Source organism: Corvus cornix, chromosome 8, assembly GCF_000738735.6.
Source record: "Corvus cornix cornix isolate S_Up_H32 chromosome 8, ASM73873v5, whole genome shotgun sequence".
In the NCBI taxonomy this organism is placed as follows: domain Eukaryota; kingdom Metazoa; phylum Chordata; class Aves; order Passeriformes; family Corvidae; genus Corvus; species Corvus cornix.
The window spans coordinates 10,836,110-10,852,442 of record NC_046338.1 but is presented as its reverse complement, the minus strand read 5'-3'; the positions used below and the strand labels follow the sequence as shown (position 1 = coordinate 10,852,442).

The following is a 16,333-nucleotide window of genomic DNA, read 5'->3' as shown; positions in this document are numbered from 1 at the left end:
TTAATTAAAAAAAAGAGGGAGTGAGGAAAGAAGGTGGTGATAAGATGATGAATGGTAATCTTGAGACGCCCAAGCCCAAATGCATGTTTTTAATAAGATGATGGTGATTAAGCATTATGGATTCTATCAGAAGAGAGTATGAAGCAAATTCAAAGAATTCCATAAGAATCAACACACAATATATTTTTCTCTTTTGTTTTTGTTGTTTGGCTCTTTTTTTAAAATGAGATCTTTAATCTGTGGAGTCTCAGGCGTTATGTAAGACACAAACATTTTACTGTTTTAAGAAGGGTGTAGAAATGGATCTGAGGTACATTTTGGAGGAAGGAGAGAAAAGGCACAGAGATGGAACATAATCCTTTTCAGCTCAAGGATTATGTTTAGTACACAAACAAGTGAGTATATGTGACAACAAATGATTTTAAAAACCAGTCTGTTTCCCCACAACGTCCCCATAATTTTGGAACAGTTTTCCGGTGAGAAGTGTGGCTGAAACTCAAACCTATTCTAAGCTGGTGCATGATCCCTTTACAGAAGAGGTTGTGCAGTGCAGCCCTGGTGAGGCCATGGGACAGGACTGTACTTGAGAGAACCTCTTCCAGCCCTCTGTGCCTGCACTTTCTGGCTGTCCCATGTCACGCTTGCTCTGACAAGCTTCAGTGCTCAGTTGCTGCTGCTTAGTGTTTGTGTTTCAAATTCCACTTTGATAACGGTGACAGGCAACAACCTGTTTGATACCCTGTCGGTGTAACTAATTCCAGCTCAGCAAATGGGGAGCCCCCCTTTGATAAACATCTATTCTTGGAGAACACAAGCGGAGTTGGCAGGCACCTACCTTCGAGTCAGACTTTAAAACACAACATGAAAATCAACGATTGGTGGTAGGCAGGGGATTATTCCTGCATGGGTAATTCTTAAGCAAGATCCATTTCCCTATATAAAGGTATGCTATCCTCACTGTTAATAGACCTGAGCGACTAATAAAATTCACTTGAGGCAGGCATAATTGGACAGGCTCTTTTGTCTCATCCTGTTCTTTCTAGACTGCATTATGGTTTAGCAGTGCACTGACTTGCAGTAGGTAAGAAAGGCTGACATTATTTCAAGCCTCAGATTCGCACAGATTTGTGTTTTACTGTGGTGTATGTCCTTCACAAAACATACTGGGATGTCATATCCTCAAGGTGAAAGAGTGCCTTCTTTCTCATGCATGTAAAGCCTGAGAGCTGCAGTTAACTTGTTCTGAGGTAGCTTGTCATCCTCTTTGCTGGTCCGGATTTTAGTTCAGCAAATTGAGAGTGAGCCCAGGAACCTTGGAACTCAGTCAGCAAAGCAGCAATGGGCGAGGGAGACTTAGACACAGCACTCTAGGAGACAAATTTGTTTTCTAAATATATCCTCTGTAGTCTCCATGAAGAGCTTAAAAACTATCTGTACCTTGTGGGTTTGACATCTGTGTGTGTGTCCCTTAAGCTTGTAGCGTGTGATAGTTTTGTCCAGCAGTGAGAATGAAATTAAGTGGTGCAGGCAAATGCACTTATGGCAAATACAAATATGGCAAATCTCTGTAAGCAGCATACTTGTTTTCTGCTCTCAAGGCATGTGCAACCTTCCATGTATTTGTGTGTCTCAGGTTTGGGGATGAACATCTTTCCAGGCTGCAAAAGTCAGTGTGAGAGCTGGTATTCCCAGTTCTGGGTTCTCCCCGATGGATTTACCCTGGTGCATGTATGGCAAGGAGTCAACCCCTCACAATGCCTGGCAGCCCTCTGTGATCATGTGAATGATGCATGAAGCTGGGAGTTAGTGACATGAGGAGAAATGTGGAAGAAGATGCTGGAGGTCTGGGCTGAGGGAAAATGGAATACTATCTGTGAGTAGGTTATGGCTAAAAATATAAAAATGAGTTACAGTGTATGAGAGAATACAAACCAAAAAATGGCAGGAGCTATTGGGATGCTCTTCATTTTTCATAGACATTCCCAGTCTTTCTACCGAGCTCCTGCTTGGTAAACATGACTCTTCAGGCACTCTGCCAGCTGACCTGGCTCATGGCTCCGAGTGCAATCGGAAGCAGTAAGGTTGTCTCAGGGAAGGCAGTTGCTGAAGGGTACCCAGCCTGAAAGGTCATGTCAGGAGTGCCAGTTTCTCTGGGTTTAGTCAATATGCTGTAACTTCCTGCCACCACTTTGTTGGATTTTGGTCTGCTAATGTTCCAAGAGTTGGTACTGCAGGAGCTGGTGTCACAGTGAGGTCTGTGACCTGCAGTGTAGGATTCCATGGTGAGTAAGGAATATGTACTGCTAAGGAAGTGTGGATTATACTTTTGGTGTTTTTAACTAGGGGAGTTTGTTTCTGGGTTAGCAGGCAGTGTTCTGGCTTGGTGAGGTTAAAGTACACCGTCTCAAATACCCTCTCCCTGATGGAATATATTCACTGCCTTGCCAAGATACCTACTGCAGTGATGATGTTAACTGGTTTTCCCTTTTCCCAGAGATACAGATACTGTCAGAGGTGCTGAAAAAGAGATAATTCATGACATAGAAGGTTTTTCTCCTTTAGACAGATGAGTCCCTGCCAAGCCGTGCGCTGCTGTGGAGCCTGTGGCATAACTGGGTTCCCCAGCAGCCCTAGTGCCACCCGCTGGAGTGGCTCCCCAGCCCCACAGGTCCTGTGTGCAGCCTTTCCTCTGCAGTGCACCCTCCAGCCTGTACACACATCCCTGGCCAGCTCTGGAAGTTCAAACTCTTTTGAAAGTTCAAACAGTTGTGGTCCCACTGTATGATCTGCTAGGCTTCAGGATAAACCTGGTGGCCACAGCAACATTTTACAGTGCAGCGAATGGTAACCTTTCCACGTGGACCTTGGTTTTCTGCATTTCTTTCAACTCTGTGCATAACTGGGTGAAATCAAGTAAAAGTTTGGTGCAAGTGGAAGGCCTCAGAAAAATAAAATCTGCAACCATGCCTGGTAGCTGTAGATTTAAGGAATTCGGTTTAGAAGCAGAGGCTGAGCTGTCTACACAGAGAAAAGTTATTAAAGTGAAAAGAGATTTTCATTTTATCTGTTGAATTCATACCACAGCAAGGAATGGATACTAGAAAAATTAAATCAAGAATGCAACATACATAAAGGTGATTAATTTTGATGCTTTTTTAGAACTCAGCCTTTTCGGAACCACAAAACCCTGGGTGGTAGAGGAGACCAGGCACCTGCTGGGATGAAGCAGCTGCTCTGTGCACAGGGCAGAGCTGGGTCGTGGCAGCTGTAAAACTCTAAATCTCTGGCGTGTGTCACTGGTTCTCTTTACTGTGGGGTTTGGACATCCATTGTGTTATGTGGAATCAGGGGTTTTCATTTACATATAGAGCCATTTTGGGAGAGAACTCGGGGGGTTCCTGGACAGGACACAGTGGCTTCTGGAGTTTCCCTGGCTCTATCACATCTCGGTCTCCCTGCAGCCCCCAGGTGCTGCACAGCATGGCCGTGACACTCTATGTAGTTCTTGTCTTCTGATGTGGAGGGTTGGAATTGCTCAGCAGCCCCCTCTCAGCACAGTCTGGCTGCCAGGTGGAGGTGGTAGCCCTGACACCAAAACTCTGCTCAGAGGGCTTTTGAGTTGTGTGAGGCTCTGTGCCTTCATTTAGCCATTGCAAAATACATCATTACTGGGTAAAAAATGCTCAGTGGTGTCTCCCAGAAGTGTTCAAACCTTCACTTTTGAACCTCTATCCAAGCTTCCAAGGAGTCTGACTTGGAGGAAGCCTTTTAATGGAGAAATAGACCTGTTTTTCGGGGAATTTTGAGTCAAAATGATTGAGACCCTGAGACTAACTTAGTTGGTTAGAGCATGGTGCTGATAATGCCAGGGTTGTGGGTTTAATACCCATTTGGGCCATTCATTTGAGAGTTGGACTTGATGATACTTATGGGTCCCTTTCAACTCAGAACATTCTGTGATCTACTTTTTTCTTTCCCCTAATTGAGAGTATTTTGCTTGGATGTCTAGGTCCTTGCTCTGGTAAACATTTAAATGTGGAAATTGTATTTTGTGGTTTTCTGAAGACTGTACTACAGCTGCTGCATGATAAAACAGTTGACACAAATAGAAAAAAAACTAAAATTACTGTATTACAGAACTGCCAGCATGCACTCACTTATCATTAAGCAGAAAGTCTTCCTCTTTACCAGGTAGAGGCAGGAATTTGGTTCATTTCTATAGGAGGAGGACAGAGCAACATACAGTGGCATTAAAATGAAATGCAGGTCCCTTCCTGAGAACCCAGAATGCCTTTGCTTTAGTGACAAATATTCTGAAGAGGTCACTTATTCTGGTACCCAGTTCTGTTAAAATCATTCTACTGTGGTATCTGTTTACAAAATAAGGTTTGCACTCGCTTTTAATTCTTAAAAGCAGAGGAAAAACCTGAACTTGGCAAAGCCTTTTGAACTACTGAATCAAGAACTAGCTGCTTGCAAAAAAGGATTAAAACCTTTTAATCCTTTTGTGTAAAAAAAAAAGTGGTGTTTAATGTGGTAGGCATGCTGGCAAAATTAATTTTCATGTTTTTTCAAGCACAAGATTTCAGTTTTGTCTGTTTCCTGGTTCTGCATATCTTAGCAGGTTCTTTACACTGTGCAATATGCTTTATTAACTTTGAAGTTTTGAAGAAATTTGCAAATAACAAAATGCAGTTTTGAAAGGAAAAGTAAGTTGCTAGGATCAGGCACAGCTGTTCTGTGCTGCATCAGGCAGTGTGGTGATGGTTGCAGAGCCCCGTAGATGGGGGCTTTACTCTCTTGTCCCTTGTATGTATTGTGTGCAAGAGAGAGGCAGCCTGAATTCAGGTACTGAATTTTGTGTATGATTAAATGAATGTTCTATATGTGTGCATTTGAAAGCCCTTACGTGAATGTTGTGTAAATGGTGATAATTGGAGACAGTCTCCCTGCAATCCTTTCCCAAGCTGAATAAGGTCTAAGGCCACAGGCCCAAATGCTTAATTGTATTAAACACAGAGGCTGAAAAATTTATTAACTCAGAAAGTGTGTATTACCAAGTTAATTGGAAGTGCCTTTAAGCTATTACCAGGTGGAAATTTGACTTCAGGTTTCAGTTTTAAATTAAAGCAGAACACCATTCTGTGAGGCTGCTGGAAGGTCTGCAGTTAGAGCAGCGCTTCTCTGCTCTCCTTTGTTTTTTCTGCTCTGTGTTATGCTTTGTATAAATGCTGGGAAGTTAAAGCTGAACCCATATATAGCTCTGGCTTTTCCCCAAAATACGTAACAGGCTGCACACACAAGCTGTGAGTGCTCTAGGGAAACGTAAAAGCAGAGGATGGGAAATGAAGACAACCTCTTGTTCTAGAACAGTGTTTTACTGGGCTGTTCTTCTGCTTTGTTTTTAATCACTATTCTTCAGTTGTATGCAGGACTGCTTTATGCTTCTTGGAATTTATTTTTTTTGTTACATATTACTGCAGGTATTGGAAGCAAGTAAGAATGATGTAATAGTATAGGAATTGATTTATTTCCCCTCCACCCCCTTCCCATGGACAAGAGTCAGTCATAGCCCAGGGATTAGCCAGAGTTAGGGATTTTCCTACTGAGATGTAAAGCAGCTCACACTGATAGCCAGCCAGGCACTTTGAGAAAGACATTGCAATTACAACAGCCTGGAAAAGTAACGGAGAAAATTTGCCACCCTGTGTGCAAAATCTGTAAGCCCCCTGCAGATGTGATATGGAGAAAAACCACCTCCCCACTGCGTTAAGGTCTAAGTTGTCTGCATAAAACTCCACAAATAAATCAGCACCCAGAATGTGCCTTGCACAGCATCCTCGTGTGATGGCTGCCTGAGACAATTCTGGTTCAGTATCGTCAGTTAATTTTAGGCGTTTAAACTTTGTCAACAATTTCCATGATTCATAAAGAGACAGAATTAGAAATTTACTCAAGTGCAATACTATGATGACAGGCTGTTGCTGTAGTTTATTAATATCCAGTAATCATGGCCTTAACACTTGAGTGAGCTAATGGCTTTTAACCCCTATTGCTGTGGAATAAGCAGGTTTATCCAAACATCAGCATTTAACAGGGAAGGCTGAGTTTCTGAGTTGGTGAAGGGCTGATGTATGTGTAACTGTCCAGACATGGAACTAGAAGTACACAGGACACAGGAGGTTTTTAGATGTTTCTTCAAGAGAAATTTAAAAATACTTGATTTTGACTTAAACTCACGAGTATAAATCCTGGGTTGGGAAAAGGGGGCTTGAAAACGCCTGTCTGGGTGTGGAGGGTTCCTACTGTGTGTCTGCAGAGACACCTCAGCCCTGTCAAAGGCTTAGCCTTTCGACTGGGCTTATGCTCAGGAAAGAGCCTGTTTGCCAAGATGGTGAAAGAGCAGGAATTGAAGATGGTAAGAATTTCTGAGCTTAAGTCATTACAGATGCTGATAAATGTATATGTTTAACCTAACCTAACATGTCCCTTTGCATTCTTCTTTAGTTAAGCTTACTCCAGATAAACAAAGCACCGTGGGTCTTGCCTGCTGAAATGAGTGCCTTGAATCTTAGTTCATTGTGTTTCCTCCTGGTGTTCAGGGAGAAGCACAGCTTCTGGTGGATGACTGCTTTTGTTATTTTTGTAATGTAGTTTCTTTACTGAAGGTTACGGAGGTCATTGAACATGTTAAAAGATCTACTTCTTGTAATTTTGCATATGAATCATTCACTTTATTTGATTTCATTTTGTACAAACTCAGAAGTTATCTCTGAGTAACTTCATGGAAGTCAGGAGAAGAAGGCGAGGAGAAATGCAACTTGCTCTGAGATAATGTTTGTAGATTTGATTATCATGGACATTCACACCTGAAGCTGGAAAACTCAACCACTAAAATTGGATTGAAATAGCAGAATCATTTGTCCTCGCTGTTGGGAATCTCTTAAACATTAAAACATAATAAAATAAGATGATTTAAAAAAAAAGAGATATGCAGGTAACATGAGGTAACCTGTAATTCAGATTGATCTGAGGAATATGTTGAATTCAGAGTGCTATTTTCTGTGATTGGGGTGCAGTTAAGTGTTTTTGTTAAGTGGGTGGGAGAAAGGGTTATGATCCATACCCTAGATAAAAAGAAAATTGTGTAAGATCTGAGCATGCAACACCCTACCATATACATTTGCATTTATTTAAGAAGTACTTTGCACCAAACAATAAAGGACAAAAGTTTCATTTACAAAGTGCTGTCATCTTAGTGAAATAAAACCAAAACAGGAGAAACAAGGAATGAATTAGCATTCTGCTCACTGAGACCCACAGAGGCTTTAGTAAGCTGTTGTTAAAGGAATGCTATTACAAGGCTAAAACAGGCTCTTCCTACGTATAAATTATCCAAGAATAAAAAGTGCAAGTTTGAAAACTTGTATTTTGCCAAACAGCATTCCTAATAATCACAAAGGGGCAGGAACTACATTTAAACAGTGGTGGGTACATTGAAAGGAAAGCTTAAGGATACTAAAGGATAGCTGGAGAGCCCACTGACTTGTCTCCTGCCCTGCAATGGATGCTTAGAAGAAGAATCACTGATAAGTTTTCACCAGAGTATCTTTCCAGTAGGCATCCATCCATGCACAGGTATCAATCATCCAGGGTCGTAAAGGAAACCAAGAAAAATACTTTTGCTGTATATAAAAGCATGGGCCACCTCTGTCTTCTAGACCACTTTATTTCCACTTCAAAGTCAGTCATGAGCATGAGAAGGTCTGTGTCACTGTTGGTTTCTTCCCAGTGTTATAACTGAGCCACATCATCATTTTTTGCATATTCGTCCTGACAGCAGCCATGTGAGAACAGCAGGTAGGTTGTACAGTGGAAGGTGAGGCACAGTTTTGCCTTTCTATATGTGACAGGGAAGGTTAAAGGCAGAGATTAAAACCTGAATTTCACAATTTCCAGGCTCAGGAGCTGATTTCATTGTGATCTGTTCATTCTGGTGTCAGTAATTTCTTAGTATTCATTTAGCCCAGGCACCTAAATAAGATTGCCCGTGCCTATTGTATGTCCTTATCCAGTTCATCCTATATTGCAACTGTCATTTTTTTCTTCGCAGAGGAGTCTACTTCCAATCTTAATTTAACTCAAGTCGTAAAAGCTTTTGGATAAAAATATAAGCTTCCCTCTCCTACAACACAAGTCTTATTTTTGGCTGCCCGTCTATTTAGAGTAGTGAGAACTTGCTCCATGAGGACAGAGATATTTTTCTTTAAAATCTCTCACAGCAGATGAGTGTTCATAGAACACCTAATTGCAGATGTGTTCAGTAATTCATTTTTCCTCAAACCTGTGTGCGACCCTTTGGAAAATGGCATCCACAAGAACAGAAGGAGCATTATGTTGCCAGTCCTTGAATTAAATTTTTTGGTTGAGGAATATTTGATGTGGGTGCTAAATACTGAAAATGCATCAGGATTCCATTTAATTTTCCCATTTATTTTAAGAAAATGATGGGTCTGTGAAATAAAACAAGTTAACATTTGTGTGTATTATGTATATTTATATTGGCATATATTATGTTTCAGCCACTTGAAATTTTTGCCTCTTACAGAATTACAAGGAAACATATTTTATGTGGCAATTGTGTGCTAAATGTGTATCAAAATGCAAGGACCTATGCTAAGTATGCAGGACCCAGCATTATTTTTCAAGGATCTGGCTAGTATTCAAGTCAGGTAACACAGGTCATATGTTACTCCTCAAAGACCATGGTTCACATAAAAGACACCTTGCCAAGGTAGAGGGAGGCTGCAGCTCTGTCCTCAGCCTTGAAGGAAATTTGGCAAGAGGTACTTTTCTCCCTGGGAAAGCCCTTTGGGTTCACTAAGAAGTTGCACAGCCTAAAAACAATGCATGTAATGAAGTGACTCTGAACTTCTCCGGTAAAGAAAGGAAAACCTGGAAAAGGGAACTGAAATTTTATTTTTCTTCTACAGATGTTGAGTAGAGCAAATTTTAAAAGAGGTGCTGAGATGGTTTTCCAATACATAAGAATTGTTTCACAACAAATTTTCTAGAATAGCAGGGAGCAACAGTGATTTTATAGATAACATATAAGTGAGAGAGGCATCTTCATGGCTGGCAGTGCCTGGCTCTGGGCTGCCCTGTAGGAAGGGTGTCAGTGACTCTCCAGGAAACCTGAGGTTCTGTCTTTGAGGGTTTCAGGTCCTTCTCCCAAACCCATCTCACTTGCTTTTGCCAGAAGGGCAGATAACAGCCATGTTGATTAGAGCATACCTTGACTGTCTCTGGCTTTCTTTGCTTGTTCTTGTGGACCTTTTAAAATAAATTCAAAGGAGCTTTTCTTTTGAACGTATCACATGCCCAGCTTGGGACACTGCATGAGTTTTCTGCTGTTTCTCCTGGGTAGTTCAGTAGAGTAGTGTGTATCTAAATCTCTGCTAGCATCTCTTCCACCCTATGAGGCCCTCCTTGAGATTCACTTTATAGGATTATCCACAAATCTGTGCTTGCTCGGCAAGTGGCTTTTTCAACACTACCAAATGTGAAAGGGAAGTCCTTTTCTTCTGAAATGTTTTTTGGTTTTTTTTTTTTAATTTCTCAATGGAGAGCATGTCTGAGCAAGTTGTTATTTTTCTGCCCCCAGCCAAATAAGATCAAACCAGTTTCTTACAACAGAAAGAAATACTCTGTTTTTTACAGTCTTCCTCCTCAGAACTGTGTTGTTCCCATAAGCTTTCTAGAATAATTCAGTTTTGAGCAAAGAGCAAGCACGGAAAATTTCAGCCAAGAAGGTGAAAGTTTTCCCATTCTCCTGCCTGAAGCTTATGAGTGAATAGAAATGAGAGCAGTGACTTCTGCTCCTGGTGTAATAGGAACTTGGTTTTGAAGTGAGGAGCAAGAATTAGTTTAGAGGGTGAGGCCTGAATGTGCTCCAGGGATCTGTCACTGAGCAGAGAGGCTAGGGAGAGAAAGACTGGAGTAGTTTGGACTTAAGGGAGCTATGCCAGCCTGGAGTTGTTACTCCATGCGATGGAGTAAGCGAAGGTGGGTGTGATGGGCACCCAGCCATCCAGCACCTCTCACTGCTGTCATCCAAGACTTGCTTGGGAGGTTCTCTCAAGCTGATATTTCAGAGATTTGTCTTTGAAATACAATAGCTTTTTTTCCTTTCCCCTCAGCCAACCCCCCCCCCCCCCCCCCCCCCTTAAGGTTTCAACAGAAAATCTTCAGCTTTGGTCCACAGGTCATCGGGGAAAGGACAGGTTTTCACTGCAGATAAACCATTCAGTTCCCTGTATTTATTTGTAGCATGTTTGGGCAGCAAACAGTTAACTTAAAACTTCATACATGCATAATCTTCTATGTACACTCTGGTCATTTTGAATTTAAGGAGCAGGAAAAGACAACATGTAGGTTACTTTTGTATTTTCAGTACATCCTTATTTTTTCTGACTCTTTCTAGGGCTACCCTAAGACTGCAAATACTCAAAATAGGCTAAAAGGACAGCTTGTACCATGATCTGGCCCTATCCCCAGTGTTGCCCCTTGGAGGTAACTAACGATAGTCTCACGGCAGCTTCCTCTCAGCAGAGATGTTGGTTGGAGGGGAGATGTGGAGGCTGTCTAGTCCACTTAACGTGCATTTTTCACAGACACCAAGAGTTTAATGGATGCTCTGTTGCACTTGTGTTAGCTCTCACTGAGATAAGTTTTGGGATTTGCTGTAACAGTTACCAATCAGTATAAAAATATGTATGCTCATGCCCTACTCTATTGTCCTGGGGCCAGGACTCAGGATTATAGGTTGCTTAATTAGTACTTTCCTTCCATTTCAAAACTTCAGGGCATAGACATGTTTAAAATGCCTTTGTAGAAATAACCTTTTGAGAATTTGGTTTATATACAGGTGTACTTCTGTGACCAGTCTCGGAGGATTTAGATGGTTTCCAGAAATCAGTGTCACTCAATTAAATGTGCAGGGGGAAAAGATTCATTGCAGCAATGTAAAATCAAGGCAGCAGGTTTTTTAGGTTTTACAGCAGGTGAACATTCAGTTTCCTTTTGTTCTGGTTTTAATAGTATTGATTTTTTTTAAATGTACAAAAGTAAAGTAAGCCCTCAGTGTATGAGCTGGGGAGTAAGTATAAAGTCAGAGATCTAATTGCCTTGTATTCTTCAAGGACAAAAGTTTTTGGATTCTGCTGTATTTGCCATTTGAAAAAAAACTACACTATTTTACTAAGATCACAGAGTAAATAACAGAAAATCAAAAAACCAAATCAGCTGCTGAAGTGCAATACAAGACATCAGCTCAGCACACTGCATAGCAAAACAGTCAATCACAATGCCATCACTAGCAGCCTGAATGGTAAATTAAAATTTCTCTGGAATAGATGAGAGGTGAATAAACAGAGATATATGTAAATACAAACTAAGTAGAAATATACATGATTATAGATGAGTAAATATGTGGAATCAGCATCAGTTAAGCAAGCAGACTTAATAATTGCTTGTTGTTCATGTCAGGACAATGTGCCAAAGCCTTCAGACAGCAGCTATCATGTCTTAAAAGGCATTTTCTGGGTTTTGAGCACAGTCCTGGGGCTCTCTTCAACAAGGATGGCATAATTCAGTACACTTTCTTGAGGAATTTTTGTGGTGAGGCCAGGTCTGTGATACTCCTTCAAAGAAGCTTGCTGAGGACAGAGCATGTGTTATCTACTTCAGCACAGGCAGTGCTGACCTTGGTGGCTCTGCCGTCTGCCAGGGCCTTTTGGAAATCAGGCTGAGCAAGCAGCAATAGCGGAGGTCCAGGTGTGCATTGTAGTGTCTCAGCTGTGACCTCCAGATCAGCCGGGGTCGGGGCTGGCGTGTCCCCACGTGGGTGCTTGGTGGCTCCCCAGCGCATGAGCACAGCCCATGTCGAACATCGGATGTTGCAGGTTTTGAAGGGCTCTGCTGTGCTGCTGCCTCCGCAGTGCCTCACCACCAGTCCCTCTCTGCTCCGTGTGGCCTCAGCTGCTGGGTGGCTCTCCAGGTGGTGATGACCTGGTCTGGCCTTGTTCTTCACTCTGAAACCGGTGGGTTGTCCTCAGCCAGCTGCAGGCCTGGCTGTGGGCTGCCAGGAAATACCTGCTTCAGTGTGGTGTCTCCATGGGCTCAGGCACCCGGAGCTCCTCATCCCTCTCAGGCTGGGTGCTCACAGGGCTGTTTCTCACTCTTTTAATCTCATTTCTCACAGCTGTGAGGTGTTTTTGCGCCTTCTTAACCTGTTACCACAGAGGCACCGCCATGATGAGCCTGGCTCTGCCATGCTGTGGGACTGCTGTGTCCAGCACAGGGCACCCCTGACCTCTCCTCACAAAGACCGTCTTGCAGCACACCCTGACACCCCTAGCAGGCAGTGGTGCCACATGAGAGAAACAAGAAGCATCCTGGGCCTTTGGCAGTCTCCCTGGCCTGGGACACATGCATTGGAGCAAGGCAGAGCCTGGTCTCTGGGCTTTGTCAAATGCAGGAAGGATTGAATTAGTTCACTTGGTCGAGCAGCTCTGTGTGTTGTCACACCATGCCACACCACTGGGACAGGGGTCAGTGTAAGCCATTAGTGTGGGGTAAACCAAAAGGTGGAACTGGGGTCTGGGAGGTGCCACAATTTCAGCAAAGTCTTCGGGGACTGCTGTTTGAATATTTGAGGGTGAACTGTGCTCCACAGCTGCTGAGAGAGAGGCGCTGTCTTCAGTGCTCCTGAGCTCTGCCTGATCCTGCCCTGAGCCACTGTGCTCCTTGCCCTGCTTGGAAAAGAAGAAAAAGCATCTTTCTGCCAGGTTAGGAGCCCAAATCTGTTCCACAGAGGCTTTGATGATCCTGGAACTCCTTGTAGAGGTTCATGTGCCAGTGTCTGTCTGGAGGCAGGGAGGGGAGGAGAAGGCAATGAGGAGCAGAGCACTGCCCCTGCCCTCTTCAGTATCTGCCACTGCCTGCCTGGCTCAGCTGTAATTCCAGCTGCACCCATAGAATTTAAACCTCTCATACGTTAGGAAAATGCATTTAAAGGCTGTCTTCTTTCGGGATTGCTGAATTTGTATTCTTCTTAGATCAGGGAAGTCCAGCCCTCAGTTTGTCTAGAGTTCAAAGCATCTGGGCTGACAGAGGTCATCCCCCTCTCCCTCAAGGCCACACTCGTGGATGTGTCCAGAATGTGAAGGTATGGAACCACCAGCAGCTCTGTTGGGGTCAATGGTGTTGTATCTTGGGGTTGAACAGGCTTCTTCACTTACTCAGGCTCCTTTCTATGTGCCAGCAGCTGTCTCTGACCCGTTTATAGGTCAGGTTCATCGTGAAGTGGTAGATCGGAAGTGTGTTTGAAACATGGCCACAGTGTGACCTGTGCGTGGAATGACATCATGGGTGGACTCTGTTAACTCTCCCTGTGGAGTTAAATGTTTTAGTGCTTTATAGGAATATGGGATCATCAAATGCTTCTCATGAGGACAAAGCAGTTTTTCAAGATGATCCTCAGATCACATAGTGCAAAATTTTCCCATACAGTGAGTACAGAAGAATACAACCATTCAACCTGGATGCATAGTTTTATCCATCTGAATCTGTTATGCAAATCCAGAAGACACAGCTGTATTTTCATGAAATATTGTATGATACCTTTTTTTTTTTAAATTTTTGCCGAGTCTTTCATGTCTGAATACCACTTCAGTTTCTTTGCTGACTTTCACTTCTAGTGATTAGTTTCTTAACAAGCATAGGCTAGCCTCTGTAGGTTTCCAGATACTTAAACTGTAGAATTTTTATGTCAGTTCACATTTAAAATGAAACTAAAGGTTGTTATTTGTATACTTAAAACCATGTCTGTTGATTTTTATGGATGTGTTAACAGCTTTCAGTAAAAGTAATGTCAAGGTATGGTACATTTCATAGGTTTGGTATGTCAGCTGTTCTATAATCTCCGGTGCTATAACCACAGTACAAACCTGCAAAAATCCATTTATTAAAAAAATAAACAGTAAAAATGGTTCCAAATTGTCATATACCTGAATGAATGCCCAGGAGGCTGGGGGAGCCTTCTATTGCCCTCATTTATAGGCAAGCCAGATGGACTTATTTCAGGAGAAAAAGGTACTCAAGCAGAAACTGTCCTTGTCACGTTGCAGTCTGCACTGAATTTGTGTGGCCGAGGCCATTCAACCTGGATTTGTAGTAAGAGCACCAATTATGTTACAGTTTAGATTAACATGACACGTTCCATGCTTATCTGATGTTATGTCCTCATGGGGGTGATTTGGTTATTTTTCCAGGCAAGCCAACGTTTATGAAAGCTCCTGAAGATCAGATTGGGATTTCTGGAGGAGTGGCCTCTTTTGTGTGTCAGGCAACAGGAGAGCCCAAACCTCGTATCACGTGGATGAAGAAGGGGAAGAAAGTCAGTTCTCAGCGGTTTGAGGTAATTACCAAAAGAAAAAAAAAGCCCAAACCCGAAAATTCGGTAATCAGTCTAATCCTCACAGGTCTTAATTGCACAATAATCATCACTGCAACCTGGGTATCTCTTCGTCACTACAATACAGAGTGTAGAGCTTTAGTGTAAAGCAAGTTTCCTTCCCTGCAGCAATGCAATCTGTAGAGCAGGTGGTGTCCTTTGAGCGTGATGCTGGAAACACACCAACAGGACATCCTCCTTCAGATGGGAGACTGGGGCTTACAGAGAATTGGATGGCAGATAACAGTTGGATCTAGCAATACTTTTTCTGGTTTCATTACCAGAATTTATAAGGCACCTCTTTGACCTACTATCCCCAGTGGGATTCAAAAGTGAGATGCCAAAACACTACTGGAAATCTTTTTAAGTGATGGCTACTGACATCCCTCCCACAAATGTGCTTGGAAGGGGAATGGTGAAGGGTTAATTGATTTTGCTGGGAGCTAAAGTATGAGAGAAATGAAGGGAGAAGAGCAGGTATCAGAAACGTCTTGGGAAAAGGGTCCAATTTGGTTCATATTTAAAATAGTAAATATATTTTCACTGACTTTCTCCACCTTTTTCTCCACTTTCCTTTTTTGGTGTTGGGCTCCCTTCTCTAAAACTGCCCTTGGAAATGTGACCCTTCTACAATTCTGCTGCCTTTCTTCTAATCCCCTGTCTTTGATGTTTTTGCTTTTCTGACTGGAGCACAAGATGACTTTGCTGCCCAGAATGGATTGATTCAAGTCACCAGTTTTAATCATGATTTTATATGTGAGCAGAAAACCTTGATTAAAGCAATCAATTTTAATCTTGTTTTACACTGTTATTTTTCCCTGGTAAAGGTTTTGTTGTGTAGTAACTATTTAAACATTCTAATTTTTAAGTAGACACAACCTTTATAGTGAATTTGGTGCTTGTTGTGGCTGACCAGAGGGCTATGCCATATTATATGCATTTATATGAGCAATTTCATACCTTTGTTCACATCAGTTTGGATACATAGTTTGTGTCAGGAGATAGTGAATAATTTTTAACTTTTTTTTTTTTTTGCTAGATAACTATTAATTTTACTTCATTACTAGTCTTAATTAGGGAAAACTTGGAATTAAGTTTAAATGGAGAAAAAACCAAATCTGATATATGCATGCTAAGTTGTGACACAGAAGAGGTATCCATCATTAGCAAATGAACAACATTTTGGTCTCAGTGTCTGTCTGGCCCTTAGTAGTTGTAGCTCTGTTCCTGTCACACAGTGTTTGTTCAAAGGATAGTGAGGCCAAAAGAGCCTTTCTGCTGTTTCATCTTTTAGTCCTTTTTAGTCCTTATCACTGAAGTGAATTAATCTCTGTAGCTGACTTTGTCTTGTTTTAAAATTTGGCAGTAGCCCTGTCCTTTGTAACGATTTAGCATTTTGTCACAGTTTCATACTTAATTTAAAAATTAATATTTTTAAAAAATCATTATTTTAAGTGTATTGTGGTGATATTCATATTCCTCTTTGTTTACGTGACTCTCTATTAGGGGTTTCTACAAGCTGTTTCTGCTACTTGAAACAGAAGGGCTATTCCAGCATAGGGAGTAACAGATTTTTTTGGTGGTCTTGGTTACCTTTTGATTTCTTCCTATTTCTCCTGTCACTGCAGAGTCTTGTGGTGCATTGCTTTTTTCCTTTCTGTTTTCTCTTTTGATCTTTATGCTGTGGGAAGTGCTCCTAAACAGGCCCTTGAAAATAAGGTAAAAGTTCTGCATGGTGGTAGAACAGGCTCTAGGCTGACATCTGTGTCTGGAACGAAGGATCCCTTAAGTCTCTTCATCTCCCTCCTCAGTTCCCAA

At 42.1% G+C, this 16,333-nt stretch overlaps 1 protein-coding gene across 17 annotated transcripts in view; it reads left to right on the top strand.

Moving 5' to 3' along the window:
* PTPRF (protein tyrosine phosphatase receptor type F) overlaps nucleotides 1–16,333 on the top strand; it is a 379,859-nt gene that overhangs the window by 168,234 nt on the left and 195,292 nt on the right. For all 17 annotated transcript variants that reach the window (XM_039556062.1, XM_039556074.1, XM_039556073.1 and 14 more), the window contains one exon: nucleotides 14,334–14,479. In XM_039556062.1, the coding sequence (XP_039411996.1) occupies nucleotides 14,334–14,479 (146 nt within the window). The remainder of the gene's footprint in view (nucleotides 1–14,333; nucleotides 14,480–16,333) is intronic.